Here is a 23567-nt window from a genome sequence, read left to right on the forward strand (position 1 = left end):
GTACATTAATTAGATTTGGGTCTTGGGTTGCTGTGTAGGCGAGGCATAAGTCTCCACTAAGAAGTCTATATGACATGGAGTATAGTGACATGGATTTTAGTCAGTCCATATAAGGCATATACTGAAGGTCCTTGATCTTCTTTGTAAGAAAACTCTGAGGTCTGTTTAATTGTTGTAGGTGCTTACTACAGTGCATACCGAATGGGGCATTGTACTCAGTAATGGACTGAATAAGTGCCACGTATGGGGGGGTTATAACTTCTTTTACCTTTTTTACTCTTGAGGCAATGCCTTTACTGATCAAGTGAGCTATGAGGAAAGCTTTTCTTACAATGGTAGACATATGGTGGTCGAAGTTAAGGTTGTGGTCAACCTGTAATCCCAGGTCCCTTACCACTTCATGGGTACTTAGGGTATTGTTATGGATTTGATAGTGTGAAGGGACATTGTTTGTACTGAAGGGAATGATGATGCATTTCTTTGCATTTAGTTTAAGACTGTGACTAATACACCAGTCATTGGTCTTTTTGAGACCATCCTGGAGTATACTGACATCAACTGGGGATTCAATGATTGCACCTAGTTTGCAGTTGTCTACAAACTTAGTCATCCACAACCCTTTAGTTTTGACTTGAACTTCTGAGAAGTATATATCAAGCAGTAGGGTCCCACCACTGACCCCTGTGGCACCCCGCTGGTAATGGGAATGCTGGTTGACATGGAGCCACCCACTTTGATAGTGTGGGTCTGGTTTATGAGCCAATTGGTAACCCATCTTACAACAAAGGGGTTTCCATTCAGTTTGTTAAGTTTATCATTAATGCCAGAATGTGGGATTGTGTTGAAAGCCTTTGCCAAGTCAAGGTATGCTGTGTGCACAGATGTGCCATCATCAATGGCCTTGATCACACTTTCAAAGAAATCCTCAGCTAAAGTTGTCACTGATGGTAATGTCAAGAAACATCTTTATAGCCATTTCTGAAATAATAAATTAAATAATCTACAAAGAGCAGAGCTTACATCCTTCTTAACACTTTGACAGTTTGCAGACTTATTAATGCTCTAGCTTAACAACCTACTCCCAGGGATTCTTAAGGAGCCCCAGCACTGCCCATACAATACAGCCCATGGTAAAAATGCTCTCCTACCACAATGTGGTAGCTTGTAATTCATATAAACACATTAACTGCAATAAAGAATGGCCACATTATCGGCTAGTTTGTACACATATGCATAATGGCTGAGATCCAAAATATGTAGCAAAATATACCCACAGAACTACCGTATTATTTAGTGAAGCAGGATAATGCATAGGCTTCAGACAGCTATGTTGCATGTCTCCAACCCCCTCAAATATATATATATATATATAAATATATACATCTATATTTGTCTATCTATAAATACATATATATATATATATATATATATATATATATATACACATCTATATTTGTCTATCTATAAATACATATATATATATATATATACATACATGCATCATCATCTTCTTTCGGCTGTTCCTGTTAGGGGTCGCCACAGCGGATCACCTGTTTCCATTTCTTCCTGTCCTCTGCATCTTGCTGTGTCACACCAACCACCTGCATGTCCTCTCTCACCACATCCATAAACCTTATCTTAGGCCTTCCTCTTTTCCTGTTACCTGGTAGCTTCATCCTTAGCATCTTTTTCCCAATATACTCAGCATCCCTCCTCAGCACATGTCCAGACCAACATAATCTTGCTTCTCTGGCTTTGTCTCCAAACCTTCCAACCTGGGCTGACCCTCTAATATACTTATTCCTAATCCTGTCCACCCTCGTCACACCCAGTGTAAATTTTAACATATTTAACTCTGCCACATCCAGCTCAAACTCCTGCCATTTTGTCAGTGCCACTATCTCCAACCCATATAACATAGCTGGTCTCACTACCCTCTTGTAGATCTTCCCTTTCACTCTTACAGGCACTCGTCTGTCACAAATCACTCCTGACACTCTTCTCCACCCACTCCATCTTGCCTGTACTCTCTTCTTCAACTCTCTTCCACACTTACCGTTACTCTGAACTATTGACCCCAAATATTTAAACTCATCCACCTTCGCCACCTCTACTCCTTGCATCTTCAGCATTCCTCTATCCTCCCTCTCATTCACACACATATGTTCTGTCTTAGTCCTGCTGACCTTCATTCCACTTCTCTCTAGAGCATATCTCCATCTCTCTAGCATCTCCTCCATCTGTCCCCTACTCTCACTACAGATCACAATGTTATCTGCAAACATCATAGTCCACAGGGACTCCTATCTGATCTCGTCTGTCAACCTTTCCATCACCATTGTAAATAAGAAAGGGCTCAGAGCTGATCGTTGATGTAACCCCACCTCCACCTTAAATGCATCCGTCACTCTCACCGCAGACCTCACCGCTCTCACACTACCCTCGTATATATCCTGTACCACTCTTACATACTTCTCTGACACTCCTGACTTCCTCATACAATACCACAACTCCTCTCTAGGCAACCTGTCATATGCTTTCTCTAAGTCTACAAAAACGCAATGCAACTCCTTTTGACATTTTCTGTACTTTTCCATGAACACTCTCAGAGCAAACATCGTATCTGTAGTGCTCTTTCCTGGCATGAAACCATACTGCTGATCACTAATCATCATGTTCCTTCTTTACCTTGCTTCCACTACTCTTTCCCTTAACTTCATGCTGTGACTGATCAATTTAATCCCTCTGTAGTTACTACAACTCTGCACATCACCCGTATTCTTAAAAATCGGTACCAAAACACTTTTTCTCCATTCCTCAGGCATCTTCTCACTTTCCGAGATTTCATTAAACAATCTGGTTAAAGACTCCACTGCCATTTCACCTAAACACCTCTATGCTTCCACAGGTATGTCATCTGGGCCAACAGCCTTTCCATTCTTCATTCTCTTCATAGCTATCCTTACTTCCTCCTTGCTAATCCATTGTACTTCATGATTCACTATCCCTACATCATCCAACCTTTTCTCTCTCTCATTGTCTTCATTCATCAACCCCTCAAAGTACTCTTTCCATCTCCTCAACACACTCTCCTCATTGCATACATACATTCATATATATATATATATATATATATATATATATATATATATATATATATATATATATATATATATATATATATATATATATATATCTATATATATATATATATATATATATATATATATATATATATATATATATATATGTGCGTGTGTGTGTGTTTGTGTGTATTTTTTTTATACAGTTCTTTTTATACAGTTCCCCTTAAATTTCTAAGACAAGAGGAGAGAAGGTTTGAGGAATGCTTGTTTTTCATATGACTTTATGTGGCTTTCCAGTACACTACATTTTGCAAGGGAGAATTCTAGTCCCCAGCACTATTCAGGGTATCACAATGACTGAGGCTTATGTCTAATAGCTGGCATCCAAACTCTAGCAATTTTGTAGGTTGCTCAAGTATAGAACAAATAAGGGGAATTATGACAACAAACCTTGCTGAATAATGCGCACAGATACAGCGTCACATAGACACATACATATACTTGTATGAAAGTACAGGGACACACACACACACACACACACACACACACACACACACACACACACACACACACACACACACACACACACACACATAGGTATATACAAACATAGGTAAATACAGAAATTTGCACACACACACACACACAAACATATACAAACAGATATGCACACTCATAAGCTCATAGGAGATTACTAGGCTACTGCCCCTACAACCTTTTTCAAGCCTAGCCATGTTAATCCCAAGTATCCCCATTTCTTCTTTTTTGGGTAGTTTTTAGAAAGAATATATGAAAATATCAGGTCTGTGATCAACACCAGCTACCCCTGTCCATGAGGGACATGGGTGCCACCCCAAAGGCAAATTTGTAGTCTCCCATCCAATTACCTAGGCTGTGTTTGAATAGGGTCTTTGAGGAGCTCTGTTTTATGTGAATAGGAAGTCTATTCCAGAAAAGCAGTAGTCTCTGGGAAACATCTGTCTCTCCAGAATATTCCGTTAATGTCAAAAGCTAGGTTAAGTTCCCTTGAGTGAATGACTTGTGCTGCATTTGACTTGCGGATGTGCAGCATTTCCATTAGGGTGAGGTTGGAGATTGTCCTATAGGCCAAGCACAAGTCAGCTCTCAGCAGCCTATTGGATACAGAGTACAATGACACAGCTTTCAGCCTGTCCATATAGGTTATGATTTGAAGTCCCTGTATTTTCTTATTGAGAAACCTCTGAGGTCTCTCCAGCTGCTGCAGGTGTCTGATGAGGTACATGGAAAACAAAAAGGTGCATTATATTCTATTAGTGGTCTGATGAGGGTTGAGTAGAGTGGTGTTATAACATCCCTTGACCTGAATGCTATGCTCTTGCTTATAAGATGCACTATGTAGAAGGCTTTCCGTACCATTATGGAAACTTGGTGGTTGAAGTTTAGATTGTTATCAACCTGTGTTCCCAAGTCTCCCAACACAGGGTTGGAACTCAGGAGATGCTGTCAATATTGCAAAATGTAGGGGATTCTCATTTGCATTTTTTTCATTTAGTTTTAGACCATAGCTTTGGCACCAAGCATTTGTTTGTGTTAGCTCTTCTTGTAACATGTTGACATAATTTCAGGACTCAATGATTGCTTCCAGTTTGAAATCATCAGAAACTTTGTGAGCCAGAGGCCATCTACTTTCGCCTGGACTTCTGAGATATAGATGTTAAACAATAAGGGACCCAGCACAGACCCCTGTGGTACTCCACTGCTGAGGTGTCTACTGTTGGAGGTGGAGTCACAAATTGTGACGGAAATTTTTCTGTTGGTGAAATAATTGGCTACCTATCCTGTTAATATAAGGGTTAAGCCCTTGTTGAGAGAGTTTCTCAATGATGCCAGAATGGGGAATTGTGTCAAAAACCTTGGCAAGGTCAAAGATAGGTTGTGTTCACTGCCTTACCTTCATCCATGGCTTTGATGACATTCTTAAAGACATGTACCAGGTTTAATAAGCATGATCTACACTTAGCAAAGCCAAACTGGGTTGGATCCAGCATTTGGAGGTCACCTATGTCCTTGTTGATAAGGTTCATGATAATTCTTTCTTTGGCCTTGTAGATGATGCTGACTAGACTTATGGGACTTAGTTCCCAGGGTCAGTTGATGGCCACCCTTTTTGCAGGGAGATTACTGTTGCTGTTTTCCATTCTGCACTTCTCAAGCTATGATTAAAGAGAATGCCAAGTGCATCCACTAGGTCTTATTTTTAGATTGTTTAGTAAACAACCTGGGATATTATCTGGTCCCACTGAGGCTGTGTTTTGGCCTTGGTGAGTGCAGAGATGACCTGTTCTCTAGAGATACTAAGCAGAGGACATCTGTCAGGTATGCTTTGGCATATGGCAGGTGGGATGGGGGTCAAAGTTTGTGCTGAATCTGTCAGCTAGCAGGTTGGTGATACCTTCCAGAGTAGTACGAGTAATCCCATCTACAATCAGCTTGGGCATTCCCTTTTAGACTTCGGACATAATTAAATAATGCCTTATGATTATCTTAGGCTAAGGATGCAATTTTAGTTTTGTAATTTGTTTTAGAAGACTTTACAAGATTTCTGAGTGATAATTCTCTTGCTTTTAGACAACAATTTCTTCCTCTTGTTATATACTCTGTTTATACTTGAAGTCCACCACAGTGGTTTGTTTTCACAGGAAGACCTGGTTTAGATCTGGTCAGGTACAGGAGAGTTTATGCAGTGGCTTAAGTGTTTGTACAAGGCATTTGCATACACTTCTGCAAAGTGATCATTGATGTCTGCAATTGAGGGTGGTATGAAGTTTGTTATACCATCGCTTAATAGGTTGTAATTAGCTTTGGTATGTTTTTTATAATTTTTTTTCCTGTGACAGTATCAATTGAAGAAGTTACTTGAAACGAGACTGGTTTGTAGTCAAACTTAACCAGGGAGGGCATTGTGCATGAGTAAGTAGAATGACCCCCCCTCCATGTTGATGAGTACTATGTCCAGAATATTAGCATGTCTTTTGCTCATGTATGTCTCCCAGTCTATGGAAGATAGTTGAAATCTCCCATTACTACGGTGTTGGGTTGTATCACGAGGAATTCAAGTAAATCTAGGTAGACAGTGTGCACATCCTGGTTCATGGTTGGCATCTATAGCTAGCAATGACATGGTATGGTACTTACCCAATATTAATTGGACATGGAGTAGTTTGAGAGAGTCATGCTGTTTGATAAGTCTCAAACTGTATTTGGTTTTAATGAAGATATATAGACCTCCAACTTTGGTTCCTCCATGCTAATTTTTAAGCCTGAACGTGTGGAAGGCATTGTAGCCTTGCATGGCCATGGTGCTCTCAGTGGCCTTGAACCATGTCTTGGTAACTGCACAGATGTCAGCATCATCCAAGGTGAGTAGTGCTTCCAGGGAGTGTAGTGTCATATTTAAACTCCTAGCATTAAGCACCATAACCTGAGTTTGTTTCTATTAGATTTTGTTCCATTGGAAAAATTGTTGTTTTGACATTGCATAAAAAAGACACCATGGGAGAGACAACAGCTTTTGCCAGTATCCAAAAACCTAGGGGAGACAGTTGCAAACAATCTCTAGCAGAGCAGTGAGGTCAGTCTACCATATTCTCCCAGGCTAACAGATACTGGATCCCCTTGGACTGATACCTAGGAGATTGTAGGATACTGCTTAAGGCTAGGTATATACCTGTCTTGGACACATAATCAGAGAGTTCTGTCATGTCTCTCTTCATATATTTCTAAGAGGTATATCTCAAGTCATTCACTCAAGCATGCACTATGAGTCATAACTATATTTGTTAGAGTGTCTTGAGTGCATGCATGAATTGCTGGATCCTGGCACCTGATAGGCAGCTGACCATGACCTTCTCCTTTCCCAGTCTGGTGAGGGGGACATCAGTCTGCCTCACTATGAAGTCGTCATTGCCCAAGACATTTCATGTGTTTGCCTTAGGGGCTTATTTGTTAAGACACAGGAGTGCGTGTTGATATGTGTATTGGTTTCTTTCTGCTTAGTGGCGAGTGTGGGTGGTGTGCATTTGGGAGGACTCTATTTTATGGTAAGCTTTTAGTGAGTACCTTTGCATATGTGTGTTTATGTATCCTGATTTTATTTTGTGTAAGAGGTGAGGTTTGTATTAGAGGTGAAGCATGTGTGCTGACAACATGTTTGATGTCTAGTTTGTTTTACGTGAGAACATTGACTTCATTTCCACAGTGTATTTGCATCTCTTAATAGGGAAAGGTTAGTTTGCTTTAGGAGTAAATGGTTGTCAGTATACATGAAGCAATTGTTAGATTGCCTCAATATGCCCATATCAATCAAGCTGCCAGTAGAAATGATGGGAAACTGCCTATCCATTGTGACAGGATTTTTCTGAATATGGCATTTGGGAAGGAAGTGGATTTTTATGAATGTAGTATTTGAGAAGGAAGTGGGTTAGCTGGACTTAGGACTTTGGCTTAACTAGTGGATTAGTTTGACTTGGAGTACTAAAGGCAGTAGGTGTATAGTAGGTTGTGGATGATAAGTGTAAAAATGCTGATTAGAGAGCAACTGCATTGCCCTTTGCTCAGGAAAGAAGCTCGGGGGGGAAGGTCTCTAGGGAAAATTTGTGTTCCTGGATGTTTGCATCTATACAGGGCACTGCTAAACCCAGTCAAACACACACACACACACACACACACACACACACACACACACACACACACACACACACACACACACACACACACACACACACACACACACACACACTTACTTGATTATATATCTGAATTAAACTACCCTAATGTTTATTGAATGTATTTAGTTCCTTGTACATTAAGCAGACACATTTCTGATGCCCAGAAAGATTCTTATTGGGCATCTTTAAAAATATCTCATGTAACAGTAACTTATAAATTTTGGGGACAAAAATCAAACGGAAGATGCATTTTCTTCTTTTGCCCATTTAAGAAATGCATTGTCCTGCATTTTCTTCAGAATAATATTTTCTAACAAGTAAGCAGCTCAGTGCAGAAATGAATTGTGTGATTAGATCAGTAGGTCTAATTCTATTACTTTTTTGGATCTCTCTGAAAGGATAGCTAAGATGATAATATTTTAAAAATAGGAATTATTGCTGTTGATATCAGATAGTTAAACATACCTCTCAAATGTCAAGATTTAGCAAAAGGTCCAGATTTTTGCCTCATTTTTTTTTTTATTTGGGCACCCAGGTTGATAGAAACCTGACTTTTGACCACCATGTTGCTTCCGTTGTATGGAAACATTTCTACATGGCCCACATCATAAGTAAGGGGATCTCATCCAGAGACATGGAGGTCATAACATTCCTGTGTTCTTCCCTTATAAGGCCCATTATTGAGTACAATGCCATATTTGGCATGTACCTTGCAAAGCAAATGTAGCAGCTGGAGAGACCACAGATGTTCCTCACAAGGAAAGTCCAGGGCCTCAAAAATCTACACAACACAGATAGGCTAAAAGGCCTATCCCTTTACTCAGTTTCATACAGACTCCTCAGAGATAACTTCTTTCTGGCATACAAGGTGATCTCCGACCCCGCCTTGATGGGACTGCTGTATATCCGCAAGTCTAGATCCACTAGCACAACCTGCATGTGTGGCTTCAGCCTGGTCTGAGACATCAATAAGACTTGTTAGTGGGACAGATTTTTGTCCCAGAGACTCCCCCATCTGTGGAATAGACTCCATCCCCATGTCAAGCAGAGTACCTCTTTACTATCTTTACTCCTTTTTAAGGACAACCAGGATAACTGGATGGGAAACAGAAAATACATCCCTGGGATTCTACCCCTGTCCCTGCTGGACAGGGACATGAGGTGCTGACTTGTCTAAACATGGGCTAAACTCTTGGCTAGGCTTATAAGGGCCTCACGGTCAATAGTCTAGTGACTTCCTATGATCCTTTTGTCTGTTCCTCAGAAAAATCTTTGTCATTATTTGGTAAATTTAGTCCTCAATGATTTTTCAGAAAACCAAACATTTCAGTTACAGACTTCATATCTTCAGGAAATGCATACAAATGTAAACCCAGTTATTCCAGAAACTTTTTATAAGAGAAATATCTAAAATCTGTCCCTATTTTTGGGCCTTTGTTCTCCCATTATTTTTTGCTTTGTCCTGAATTGCTATGCTAAGAAGTTGAAAGGTATGGTTAACTAAAGGTGCTGTATCATTTAATACACTGAATTAAGCAGATTTTCTAATATGTAATACATAACTAAATATGTAATAAGAGAACAGAACACACATGTCATTGAAGATATAGCAGCAATGAGTGAAACAAAAACTGCTGTTACCAGTCAAAGATTAATATAGTAAAATTCTAACTTAAAGTTCTCTGCAATCAGCTGTCACCTCAAGGAACCTTAGTTACTTTAATTCACAAGGCTTATACTTTTCATGTCCATTGGAAAATAACTCTGCCTTTTACAACAGGCTAATTCAAAATAATTCATTCAGGTAAATTCTGTTCAGTTTTCATATAATTTTATTATCATTTTTGGTAAAAACTATATGTGCTAGGTATTTTATTTTTTTTCATATATTTTTAATTCTTTTATATTGTTAAAGTAATTTTATATCTATGAGTTAGATATCTGTTGGTCATGCACTTGTTCCAGCTGAATAGAGAAGAAAACCTGATGTGTAGAACATATAGTTGAATTCATTTTTTATAAATTATTTGGTCTATTGCATTATTTTCAAATATGTTTAGAGCACTGATTTAATGGTTGTAGCTGACAATAAGGACTGAACCTGGTAGAGGATGAAAAAGTACAGATTAAATAGTTTATGGCTGGGATTCAGAAAGTCTTTTGGAGGCCTCAGCACGGAGGGCTAGCTCAGTGGTAGAGCTGCATGCTGGGGAACTGGCTAATGCTAATTAGCCATGTGGTCTCCTCCAAAAATGCCAGTACATCACAATTTTCACAGTCAAGGTTCACTGCTGTAAGAAAATTTAATGCTACAAAAAGTTGGAATTCATTTATTTGATATATGAAACCATTGTCAGTACAAGTAAGTTCGGCAAAGATGTGGGAGTGATAAAGTGTGTGTATCTATGTGAATGAGTGTGGATTTGCAAGGGCATGAATGAAGCTGTGTGAATGTAGCTGTATAAATGTGTGTTTGTGTGTGTGTGTGTGTGTGTGTGTGTGTGTGTGTGTGTGTGTGTGTGTGTGTGTGTGTGTGTGTGTGTGTGTGTGTGTGTGTGTGTGTGTGTGTGTGTGTGTGTGTGCATGTGTGGTGTTTGTGTGTATGTCTGTGTTGGGCCATGCCATTGAATGGGTGTTTAAATGCCTGTTTTAGAATGTAGAGGTATCACCTGCTAATGTGTGAACATGTGTGCATGTGGGAGGCATCTTGAAGAGTATGTGTGTTTCTCAATTTGTGAGTGCAATGTTTTGCAACTGACAAGACTACTAGTGTCAGGTCTGACAGTACTGGTGCTAGCTATAATGCCCTTCTTTTCTATGGAAAGAACCTCTTGCATTTTTTTTTGTTTGTTTTTTGTTTTTTTTTGGATTTACTGAATTGAGCTTAGGTACTAGCATGCTAATTTTTTTGTTTACCAGTTAAGAAATGCTTGGGACTCCCAAAGCTGTAACATTAAAGTTTTTTTCTCTTTGGAATTTTTGAGATGTTTATTATTATTAGTGACTTTTTGCAATTTGTTATGGAAAAAAATTGTTTACATGCTAGAGATGCATGACTGATGAAGTGGGTAGTCGGGCCATATAGTTTGAAAGTGACAATAAATAAAGCCATTTTGGGTGGCTGTAGAAGTGGACTGTCACTGGCTTGTTAGGTTAATGTATTTATAAGTATATAATGACCACAAGGGCTTCTACAAGCCTATTATTTTTGCTATGCACATTGTTCTCTTTCATGTGGCATATATGAGAAATGGTACAACCATACCACTTTTGCTTTGGTTTACTGTAATCATTCTATCCATCCATCTATCCATCCATCTATCCATCCATCAATCCATCCATCCATCCATCCATCCATCCACAACTCCTTTTTCCTATTTTTACCCATGGGTTGGGGTGTCACTTAAACAGTGACAATCATCTAGACTCATAGATTACTCCGCCAGGTGACTAGCCCTACAGCTGTAGTCTTTCACACCACACACTCTCACCTGTAGCCAATTTACAATGTCCAATCCTCCTACTGCATGTCTTTGGAATGTGGGCGGAAACTGTAGCACCTGGAGGAAATCCACTCAAATACAGAGAGTATGTGGTGACTCCACACAGAAGGCATCCCAACCAAGAACTGAGTAAGGGAACCTCTTGGTGTGAAGCGACAATGCTATCCACTGTACCACTGTGTTTACTCTAATGTATACTCAAAATAATAACTGTGAAATGGAAATCAGTGTCTTTTCCTAAAATTTTAGATTGTAGGGAAACTGTGGAATGTATTCATAACACAGAACTAAAATCAGTAATGAACTGTAGCAAACAATATAAAATAGCTATTAAACAGACATTTATTTTGACTTGGCAGAAAAGTTTCTGAATATAAAATGAGTCACCAGAATGTATTCTTCTCTGTCTGGATATTTCAACTTTAACAAAGCATCTTCCCTCTTTCTCACTTCCCTGGTCCATCATGCATCATCTGAAGTTTCATACCTACACTTACGCCAGCTTTTGTTTAGCTGCCAAGTTATGTAATTTGTTGTTTTAGACTTAGACAAGGCATTCATTAAATGTACCCAATAGTGAGCATTTATTTTATACATGTAGTCAAATCATGATTGATTAATTTGATGTCATGTTACAAATTTTTTCTTGTTACTTATATTTATTGAATTTATTTGATTACATAAAATGTTTTTCTATATAGGTGATTTAAGAAAAATAAAATCATATAGAATTAGTGTAGCTCTCATGCACGTGCTCTTTTTCATTCTCTTTATGATTTGTCTTTCAAAGTATCATTGAATACAAAGGAATGCTGGTATTTTGTTTCACACAGATCTAAAGTATCCTGTAAGCATTTATTTTTCAGTCCTTTTACATTCTTGCAGTTATTAATTTATGGCTTTCATACTGATGTGGAATATCAGGTGTCATACTGACTGCAAACTATTCTTAATGTTAGTGAAGCACAAATATGTCAGAAGCAAAACATGCCTTTTTATAATTAAATTTTGATATCTGAGCCACTGAACCACTCACCTCTGATTTTTACCGGCACCTAAACTACTGCGTAGAAAAGGTAGGACATATGCAACTTAAATATAATGGATAGTTTAAGAACAAAACTCTCTGGAATATTTCTTTCTACAAACCAGATATCATCAGAGCTTCTGAACAAAAGCACTTAGCAAGTGCTATATTAAGGTGTACCAATGTTTATATAGTAGTGGTCGTGTTTTTTTTTTTATTTATATATATTTTTTTGATTTTTCATGCATTTAGGGAGAGGTCCCATATTAGATTCATCTGTTCAGAGGTACTTACTAGGCTGTTGATCTAGTGAGGATCTTAAGAAGCCTCCCTTTCCATGGGAGTCAGGCAGGCTTAGGATATGTAGGGACATTTCCGAATTGCTCCTATCTGTGAGGGTGATAGACTGAGACAAGGACTTTGGTTTATGTGGAGTTACAGCTGGTTCCATAGAAGAAGAATTATATTTTACAAATATCTAACCCTCCAACATGCTGTTTCTGTTGCTGATGAGACTGAGATCCCCTGAGCAGGTATATTTACCACCAAAGAATTTGCAAAATGTGATATGTGTGATAGGATGGACTCTGTTGAGGCTGTATAAATGAGGCAGAAGTTGCCTCTCCATAGCCTATATGATATTGTGAAGAAGGACAACAGCTTGAGATGGTCCATATATGTTTTATAATTTAGGCCCTTGATATTTTAGCGAAGCAGCATTGTGGTCATTGTAGCTGTGATGAATGTTTGTAGAAAAGGGGCATTTTACTCAATGATCAGCATAGTCTGAAACCCAGTGAAACTGAACACCATACCTTCAGATATACATTGTGTGATGAAAAAGAACTGCCTTATAAATCTGAATATGTAGTTTGATGTCAACACTGATTCCCATATCCCCAACTATGGGACTGATTTCATATTTCTTAGCATTTAGTTTTAGTCTCTGTCATGATTAGCTATCTGGGATACACCTTCTTAGAGGAAGTAGATGCAAAAGTGTATTGGCCCTGGGACTGAAACCCTGGAATATACCTCTAGTGACAGGTCTATTGTCAGAGTTAAAGCATCCCACCTTTATTTCCTAGATTGTATTTGTGAATCAATTTGTTATCCAATAAGATGCATAGGGATGCTTTAGCTCAGACAGTTTATCTACATTTCCTGATTGCGGGATCGTGTCACACACCTTTATAGGGTCTAGATATGTGGTGTGTACTGAGTTACCCTCATCCATTGCTAAAGTAAATTTTTCAAAGAAATCAATCAGGTTAAGTAAGCAGGATCTGCTCATGGGAAATCCAAAAATCCTTAATTTGAGAGTCAGATAGTTACCAACATCTGTATTTAATAATTGCAATCTGATCCTTTCTATTGCCTCACAAATAAGGATCATTATACTTATGGGTCTATAATTGGATAATTCTATTGAATCCCTACCTTTCTGCAGGGGAATGACTTTTGCTGTCCTCTTTTAATCTGGCATGATACTTGTTTTGAGGCTGATATTAAACAACCTCAGTAGGGGGTCTGACAAGTCATGTTCTGGGCAAACTAGCAGGCAGCATATTATGTTGTTCAACTCCATAGAAGTTGCATTCTTAGACTTAGATAGCACCTTGAGAACTTGCTCTTAAGAGATTTGAGGAAAGGGTATAGATGCAAGTGTGTGATCTGAGAATATTGTGGGGGAAGGGTACGAATGAGCTAAATTGGTTTTATTGGCAATGTCCTATAGGTGTGAGTATGCAATATCATTTGCTATTAGTTCTGAACAGTGCTAGGCATTGCTTCTGTGGTTTCTAACATATTTTAAAAGGTGTTCCATTTATCTTTTGACTGGGTAGGTATTTATTTCCTCATATCTGGCTTTGGTTGATTTCATCAGGGTCTGGAGTTCTTTGTTTTGTTTAACAAGACCGTTTTTGGCATCTTGAATGTTAAATGTATCTTTGTTTGCAATGAGTGTTCATTAAACGGTTTAACAAAACAAAGAGAATAATGAACATTTTAAGAAGTCCCCATTGCCATACTTAAAGAGCAGACCGAAACATGCCAGCAAGGAAATTAAGAACTTTATTTGGAAAAGGGAAGTGCTGTTTGAGATTAAGGTCACTACAGATACCAAGAAAACCATAAACCTACTACAGATGCCAAGAAAACCGTAAATCTTTCATCAGTTATATCTTAAAATTATGAATTAATGTTGAACTAATCATTGAGCTCCCTGAATATCGCACATTACAATCCTAATAATATGTTTGCAGACAATTTTACTGCTAATTTTAACACACCTCTCTATAATGGTGAGAATTATTTTTTAGTCTGTTTACTCAAGGTGCATAGGCTAGACATCTTATGGTCCCTGCGATTACTTATGCAGAGTAGTTTCTATGTTCCTGTGTTCCTGCTGTGGCTTCACTATCCCAATGAATTTATTGTCTTATTGCACTCACTTTGACACAAGCCTTAGAATAACTGTCAGTGGCAAAAATAATACTTCTCTGGGACCAGACAACATACCATGATACAGTGTCATCAGTGCTAAGTATGCACTATCTCAGCCTGTACATGAACTGTTCAGCTTTAGAATATCAACAGGGCTTGTACCTGAGCTCAGGAGAACAGTCACTGGGACACCACTATAAAGGATTGGCCTCTATTTGGACCCAGGTAATTCTAGGCCCGTTAGCTTCTCCAGCCTTATATGCAAAGTCATGAAATGTATAATAGTAGAACTCATTTATGCAGACGTAGGTCTAGATCCCAATCAGTCTGGATTTGTGATGGAGAGGGCCTATCTCCTTAACCTAATAAACCTCATTGAAAAGGCTATACAAGCATTGGGCAGTGGTCACTCAATGCTTGCTGCTTATCTTGCTCTGGTCATTACTTTTGCTACAATTCCGTATGATGAAATTATTGAAAAATTAGACAAACAATGTAAACTGCATTCATTGTATATCAACTTGACTATTCAAGAGATCCCAAGTCATGGAAGGTTTTGTTGCCCCCTGCGAATATAAATGATAGCTAGCAGGGTATGGCAGGAATCACTGCTGTGTCCTTTTGTGTTTAGCTTTTATTGTACGGGCATTCTAACCCTTATCCCAGAAGTGATAAAGATCAAATATTATGATGACTGAAAATCGTGTACCCTTTACTAATCTTCCTACCTAGTCCCAACCTATGAACCTATAAGGAAATCCACCCTGGGGATTACATCAGTCTGCTAGACAGGGGTCCAGGGAAGTAAATAGTGTGGGAAAAAATAGCCAGGGAATTGTTATGGCTAGGCTTGTATAGGGCCTAGGGCCAATAGCCTAGTACCAACCTATGAATCTATGAACCTATGAACATACTAAATCTTGCACAACTTGCCACTGTCAACATATCCATGTCACATTCTTCCACATTCTTCGACTATGTGGTGCCCTGAAAGTGTAGCACCGTAATGTTCATTAAAAAAGCTGGTCCAACTCATCCATTATTAATGGTACTCCTGTTCAGACAAATATTGTCATAAGAACCCTACGTGGACATTTCTCTTTCATCCAGTCATCCAGTGGTCACCACAGTCACAAAATACTTCTATCTGGCTATGCTAATTTCCAAGGGAATATCTTCAAGTTCCTAAAACATCATCCTACTGCTGTACTCTTACCTAATTTTACTTATCATCAAATAGAGGGTACAAATAAAAGCATTTTCCCCAACAATAAATGTACTAAACATGTCACACTGTGAAAATTACAGGCCTTAAATCGTTCAACTATCCTAACACTCAACATTGACCCTGGAGCTCAACATAAGGTAGACTAATTGTGATTGCATCTAACATGATGTATAAAGGCTAATTATAGGATCAAGTGGCATTAAACTATCAGTTCAATTTCATAAAAAATAATTTTCCAGTAACTGCAGAACATCTTAAAAAATCTGACAACCATCAGTGCTTTACCATGTAATATCTGTGGGATATTAAGGAAGAAAGGCAAGGTTTATAACTGTAGCAGAACATAAAGCAACTAAGCAGAGACATTATTTTTTCTGTTACAGGCATTACATCAACTAGCCTGAGATCATTCACTAAAGGGTCATCCTTACCTATAGTGTCTCTACCAAAAATTTATTTATTTTTAATATACTATTATACTGAATATATCTATAAACAATCTTTGCAACTTAGAGCGCTAATACAGGAGCATAACTCCTATTTTTATGTTATACTGGTTTCACATGTTATATCTTAAAATGCAAAGGTTATATAAAATTGAAATTCTTGCTCTCCTGTATAATTATTCTACCACACCTATGGTTGAACTTGCACATCTCATAACCACACTCTTATTATTTCATACTCATACTCAGCCTGTTTACTAATCCTCTTCCAAACCTGTAACTATCAACATATCCATGTCACATTCTCCACATCCTATGACTATCAACAAATATTACACTACATGGTTCCCTTTGGTTATCTTTTTCTCCCTCATTTTCCCCGTTCTACTATTTGCAATGCCATTCTAATTTCACCATGTTATAATGTTCATTTGATCTCTGTTTATCAGAATAAATCTTATGCATCAAAGCCCTCACATAGTAAATTATTGTCTGTTGTTTCTTTTCTGTTATTGAATACTCATTTTAAAACCTGTTTTTTTTAATAGTCAACTTTTTAAAGAATATTGTGTATTTCTCAGGTACAGCCTGAAAATGTACTTTGCCTAGAAGGATTAACAAAAATTAATATTTTAACTCATAACTAAATCGATGCTAATATCCAGAATTATCTTAACAGTTATTATGAAATAAAAAAGTAAATATGCATACACTGTAGAAATTGTCATGAAGCGTCAGAGGTAAATATAACAAAAATATCTGTGAAATCTGCAGTGGTCAGAAATTTTACATTAAGGTTTGTCGTTCATAGTTTCATAGGTTAAACCAAGGCAAACCAGTAGTGAAGACCCTTAAGAGCCTAGCACGGTGGCCATCTCTTTTTTAATACCCTATATCAGTAAAAGTGAAAAAGCACAGTCCAAAGGCCTGAACTTGTGAATCCCATCCAGTCATGAAGATTTTTTTATAAAAAGTTAGGTAGTTGTTTTGTTTGAGAGGAACTAAGAGCTTACATCATGGGGGAGAGGGATCTTAGATTACGTTACCATTTTGATACAGATTTAGTTCCCTATCATGGAAGTCGGTGCTATTGCTGTTCATTTGAGTATGTAGTAGTACATCAAGCAGGATATGGACCTTCATTGTCTTAAAGCGTAAGAAGAGAATTCTATCCAGAATTTTTTTAATGAACGTGGTTTCCATTCATCTATGCTAGGAAGCATATGTTCTGCTTATTGTACCACCAACAAATAAAGCACATATGAATGCACAGAAACTGCAAATAAAAGTTGTTTCATTAAATTATGCCTTACAGCAAAACTAAACCTTAAATATATCCTCTAAGAAGAGAGGTTTCTTTAGTAATTACTTTCCAGGTAAATTTAACCACACGTAATTATTTGATCACATTTGTCAGTTCTGAATTGAAAACTGTTTGTAACATGATCTGACTGTTCAGTCCCTTGCTGTTTTATATGAAAAAAAATAACAAAAGACATCTGCATACAGCTTTATCAAAAGCAATAATGCATTCTATGAAAGAGTACAAATTATTGTTATTTGAGTAAGACCTCCACTGTGTCACATAAAAGGTGAACTCTACTGAATTTCCTTACTTAATACAGAATCGACTCAGAGTGTCAGTTCAGAGAACAGGGATTGAGCCATCAGTAAGAGCCTTAGCACGCTGTATAAATTTTAAGTGGTGCCGAGCTTTCAATGAAAATGAAAAATATATACATATACTCATTCTGTAGAACTTGACAGCATTTTGTTTTTCTGGGATTTAAATGTGAAGTAAGTAAGGAAGAAGTTCAAGCCACACGACTATAACAAAGTATATAGCCAAAAAAGAGAGCTTTTTATATTCTTTTTACAGGTGTTCTAACAACAGGGTTGACATCCTCAAGTGAAGAACTATCACCAATGCCAATATCCTCATCAAGTAAGTATTTTTAATATATTGTTATGTTATAGGATACGATTAATGACTGGTACTTGTTATGAAATGGATATAGAAGAATTAATCCCTGTTTAAGCACTGTGGACTAATTTTTCATAATTAAAAACTGATGTGAAACATCTTAAGCAGAAATATATTGCAAAAAATTGATAAAACTATGCAATTTGTTATAACATAAAAAGTTATGGAAACGTTGTGGCTTATTTTTGTCTCTCGTTGACAGGATTTAGACGAACATTTTTCAATTAAATATTGTGCTGTTCATAAACAGTACAATATTCTGCTTCTTTTGTAGAAATATTTTGAGGCCTTCCCAGAATTCAAGTCTTTTATAGTGGTGACATTTGATCACAGCCGTTACTTGATATATCATGTTACAGTAGTATAGGCTCATACAAATTCTACAGGTGTTAAGTCAAGGGACTATCTGTGCCGTACTCATACCAAAAATCATGATTTACTCCCTACTTCTAGGCAAGTTGAACCGAGAATAAATTTGTGGATATGGGGGGGGGGGTTGGGTTAAAATAAAATTAAGTCTTAATTGTAGCACAAACCTGAATGTGTTAAAGTTGCAGGAGTGCCTCCAGATTAGGGAATTTTTGATAAGACTTCTGGAATTCAACAAAGCAACCCTGTTATAGGTTTACTTGGAATTATTTTCTGTAACTTTATATGATACGTTGAAATGTCCAGTAGCTGGACTCTGCCTAAAATAAGCAACAGGATGATGTTAAGAGCCATAGCTAGTAAAAAGGAAACCATAGAAATGAGAGATGCAGGTCATCCTCTGTCAAACACATCAGTATGTATATCATCTCATCTCAAGCTTATATATTCTGAAATCTCTTGGAATAACAACAGCTACATGGAAAATTATATTAGCTCTGTATTTAGGCTTCAGTGTGGGAGAAAATAAAATTCCGGTAATAACCAGAGTCTTACCTGCATTTGACACATGCACAGTGAAATCCAACATGTGTCTCTGCATGCTTGTCAGTGTTCAGTGCCCCAAGTCATTCATACTAACATGGGTCACCACAGGATCATATTATATTTGCCTAGTGTAAGGGACTGAAGAGCCCTTATAACATCATAAATCCTTTTACTGGCTAAGCCCCTCTATCTACCAATCCTTGATGTCTTATAATCATGGTACCAGTGTGCCTGCAATGGAGTCACCAGTTAGAACAACATTTTCATTTGTACTTGTTGGTTTATTGGTAATAGAAAGTTTATAGTCTGCAATTGGTATTTCTTTCTGAGGGTACTGCTGTTATGTCTATCTATTTATGAAACTATATGTCTACATGGAGGATCTCACTTGAGGGATAAGAGTCTGCGTGTGTGTGTGTGTGTGTGTGTGTGTGTGTGTGTGTGTGTGTGTGTGTGTGTGTGTGTGTGTGTGTGTGTGTGTGTGTGTGTGTGTGTGTGTGTGTGTGTGTGTGTGTCTGTCTGTGTATGTGTGTGTGTGTGTATCTGTCTGCGTGACTGTGTGCATGTGCATGCATGCACGCGTGTGCGTGTGTGTATGTGTGTGTGTGTGTGTGTGTGTGTGTGTGTGTGTGTGTGTGTGTGTGTGTGTGTGTGTGTGTGTGTGTGTGTGTGCGTGTCTGTGTGTATATGTATGTGAACCTTTGGGAGGGGGCTTTGCTAATGTGGTGCATGAACTGCTAGGGGAATACCAGTGTGGTCAAGTCTGACAGTGTTAATGTTCAGTTCACTGACGTGGCAATGAGCTGATAATGAGGCCTTTCTCATTGAAGCTATGCCTGTCCGTGAAACACATTTTCATGTTGAAACACTAATTGTCTGACTCAAATTTAACATTAGGCAAGACTTTTTTTGAAACATTTGGGAATGACTTCTCATCTGATGTTCCAAGGAATATGCACATCTTATCTCCTTCAATGCTACCTTCTTTCTTTCTTTCCTTCTCACTTACTGTTTTTTTCTCTTTTTACTTAGCCACTGTAAGGAATATGCAATATTCTGGGGGAAAAATACATTTCTTCAAAGTAATTCATTTTCTTCCTGTTTTATTTCTTTACTGTACAAATTTACATGTGTATACTTTAGACTGGATAGGTAAATCTACATGTATGAAGATATGCCTCTGCAGTTGAAGATCTAAGCTAACTCCTTCTTGACAATTCTGCTAAGAGTAATTCATTATCATACTTTTTGTCAGCTTCTTATTCCGTTACTAATTTTGGATACAAGTAGCCTGAAGGTGTTTTTATTTCTTCACCTTTGAGAATAAATGTATCAATTTTCCAATAATAAAGTCCTTTGTCTTCCTAATGTTAAAGTATATATCCATTTTGAGAGAATAATTAATCTGACAAGTAGTTCGTTCGGACGGTCTTCCCTTTCTGATGGTAATATGGCATTGTCAGTCTAACAAACATTGTCGACAATTCTTCCTCCATTTTTCACTTTATTTTTTTCATAGAATCCTGATTGTGTAATTATGTGCAGTGTGCATAAATTAAGCAGGTATCGAGAAGATATACATCCTTGTATAACAGATGTATAAAGTTTTAAATTCTGGGTCACTTATATTATGTTTCTTTATAGCAAACTTCAGCGGGTATATATATTGATATCGGTCAAAATTACCATATGTCAAAATATACATTCTGGCAACAGTTGATATATTCTATTTTGAGCACAGTTTTACAATGTTTAAGCAAAGAACATGTGATATATTGCGTTTTATGGTGATAGTTATGTTTGCAATAGTATCACATGACACTAGTGGTGTTTTTCTTTTTTGTGCTCTGTGCTCTCTCCCTACCTGGGTTAACTTGCAAAATATCAAGAAAAGCAACAGCTAGAAAACTTATCTATTTGATATTTTATTCTTACATGGTACAGATGCATTTGTATTTTTCTCTGGTCCTTTTGCCTTATATAGTTATTAACATATTGTTTTGATAATGATGCATGATAATGAATGTACATCTTTTTTGTATTTATTAATGTGTGTTTTTGATAATGATATTTAATACTGTACATGTTTTTTGGGTAATACTTTCCATTGCTCTTGAAGTGCTGGAACTCATTTAAAATGCATAATATATTTTTTCCAATAATTAATCTTTGTCCATGTTTATAAATTCCATATTGCAACACTGAAAACTTTATTATCCCATCAGATCCCTCATGCCGATGATTCCTAAAAGGCTGGGTGATGTTAAAAAGGTACTGATTGAAAGTAGCTTGAGTCTTCACCCTTTAATATATTATTCTGAAATAGTAAAATGATTTATTATTCCGGAGTACATGTCCTCTTTCCCCAATATAAAATGCTAAACTCTCTCCAGTCCTCTCATAAGTTGTTGCAAATTAGGGTAAAGGGACATAGACCTTAAAGTTGCCCTTTGCAAACTGAACAACTTCCTATGAGCTACCAGTTTTTCACTGACATATTAGCCAGAGATTTGACTGAGATCGCTCTCCTTCTCTCTCTCCCTCTCTCTCAATGCCTTACATCTGACATAGATGAAGGAAGATATCTCACAATAGCAAAGCATAAACAAATCAAGATATTATTTTGCTTTTCCAGGAGCTGCAACATCACTTTTGACATCATCCACTGAATTGCCATCCTCCACTATATCATCCAAAGGAAGTAAGTCTGTTTTAATTGTAAAGGTCGCTAATTTTAATTTTTGCTGATTAGAAAGCAGATATTGCAGAGCAGAATCCATTTTTAACCAAATGGGGTTACATACAGATCTTCATAACAATTACCAAATTCTTCATTAAAATAAATGTGGTGAGAATTTAACAGCAGCATTTTCCACGTGTTTTCTCTATATATATATCTTTCTGTTTTATTTTGGGATAATTGAAAGGATGACAAGGCATCTAAACACACAAAGCATAATATAAAGAAATAGAAGCATTATATTCCATTTACAAGTGTGTAATCAGGAAGTTTGGACATCATCTGATGTACCATTATCACTTACAGCATCCAAAACAAGTAAGTCTTCTTTATTTTAATATATATGGGGCTATCAAGTAGCAAAGTTCTTGGTGTGACTCCCAGCACTGCCAACCAGAATGTGATGGAAGGACCGAATGGCAGATGGGGTTGTATCTTGAATCATTCCACTGGCACCTATCAGCTTGCAGTAGAACAAAGAAAGTCCACACAATTCAGAATCAGAAATGAAGTCACAAAATGATAACTGGCCACCATAGCATGAAGTGAATATCCACTGTTTTCCTTGGTAAGGGCTTCAGATATCCACACCCAGACTAGACTACCTAGACTACACACAGGCTAATTATATAGCTGAGTCTTTTTTATAGCATCCTGGGACCCTTTCCCACCATTCTCTTAAGGAGCCATTGTGTCTATAGTAACTGCTCTTCACACAAGTTATTATTTATACAGCAACAAAAAAACAGAACACACGCATGCACACACACACACACACACACACACACACACACACACACACACACACACACATAAAGTGCAAAAACACATGCATAAAGGGACATATGCACACACACACACACACACACACACACACACACACACACACACACACACACATACCAACCTGGTCCTGTACCAAAATGTTTAAAGTACGAAATGTTGAAGGTAAAAATGTAGAACATGCAAAATGTTGAAAGTGGAATTAGCCCTTTCCCCACTGTTATGCAATCCTGAACTTAGTATATCAAATTAGTGGGGCGTATGCCAGATGCACAGACTCCAATATGGATGCTGCAGGTTGGATTCTCCCACTGTATTAGATACAATTTGATATTTTGTGCTTTAGGCATTTTTGTGTTTTAACACCACAACCACACACACACACACACACACACACACACACACACACACACACACACACACACACATACAAATACTGGGTGGTGACCTTTAGATTAGCAAATTCAAAAAAGACCACGACAATATTGCCCTCAGTTCAAAGTAGTTTATGAAGACATCTACTACATGCCCTTTGCAGATAATTAGTTGCAACTACCTCAACACCACATCATTTTGTGAAGAAGGCAGATCAGGTTCTTAGTTTATGAGCACAAGCATAAAGTTTAATAAAATGAGTCTGTTATGTGTAGTATTGTATTAAACTGTATCCTTAATTTGCTACCTGGGCATGATATAAT

The 23567-nt window shown here is 37.5% G+C and overlaps 1 protein-coding gene across 8 annotated transcripts in view; it reads left to right on the top strand.

The window, feature by feature from the left end:
- The window catches only part of LOC122800839 (uncharacterized threonine-rich GPI-anchored glycoprotein PJ4664.02-like), a 662067-nt gene that overhangs the window by 324939 nt on the left and 313561 nt on the right, over positions 1–23567 (top strand). For all 8 annotated transcript variants that reach the window (XM_044070146.1, XM_044070147.1, XM_044070150.1 and 5 more), the window contains 2 exons: positions 18327–18392; positions 21982–22047. In XM_044070146.1, the coding sequence (XP_043926081.1) occupies positions 18327–18392; positions 21982–22047 (132 nt within the window). The remainder of the gene's footprint in view (positions 1–18326; positions 18393–21981; positions 22048–23567) is intronic.

This window comes from Protopterus annectens, chromosome 4.part1 (assembly GCF_019279795.1).
Source record: "Protopterus annectens isolate FY-2018-M chromosome 4.part1, PAN1.0, whole genome shotgun sequence".
Classification (NCBI taxonomy): domain Eukaryota; kingdom Metazoa; phylum Chordata; order Ceratodontiformes; family Protopteridae; genus Protopterus; species Protopterus annectens.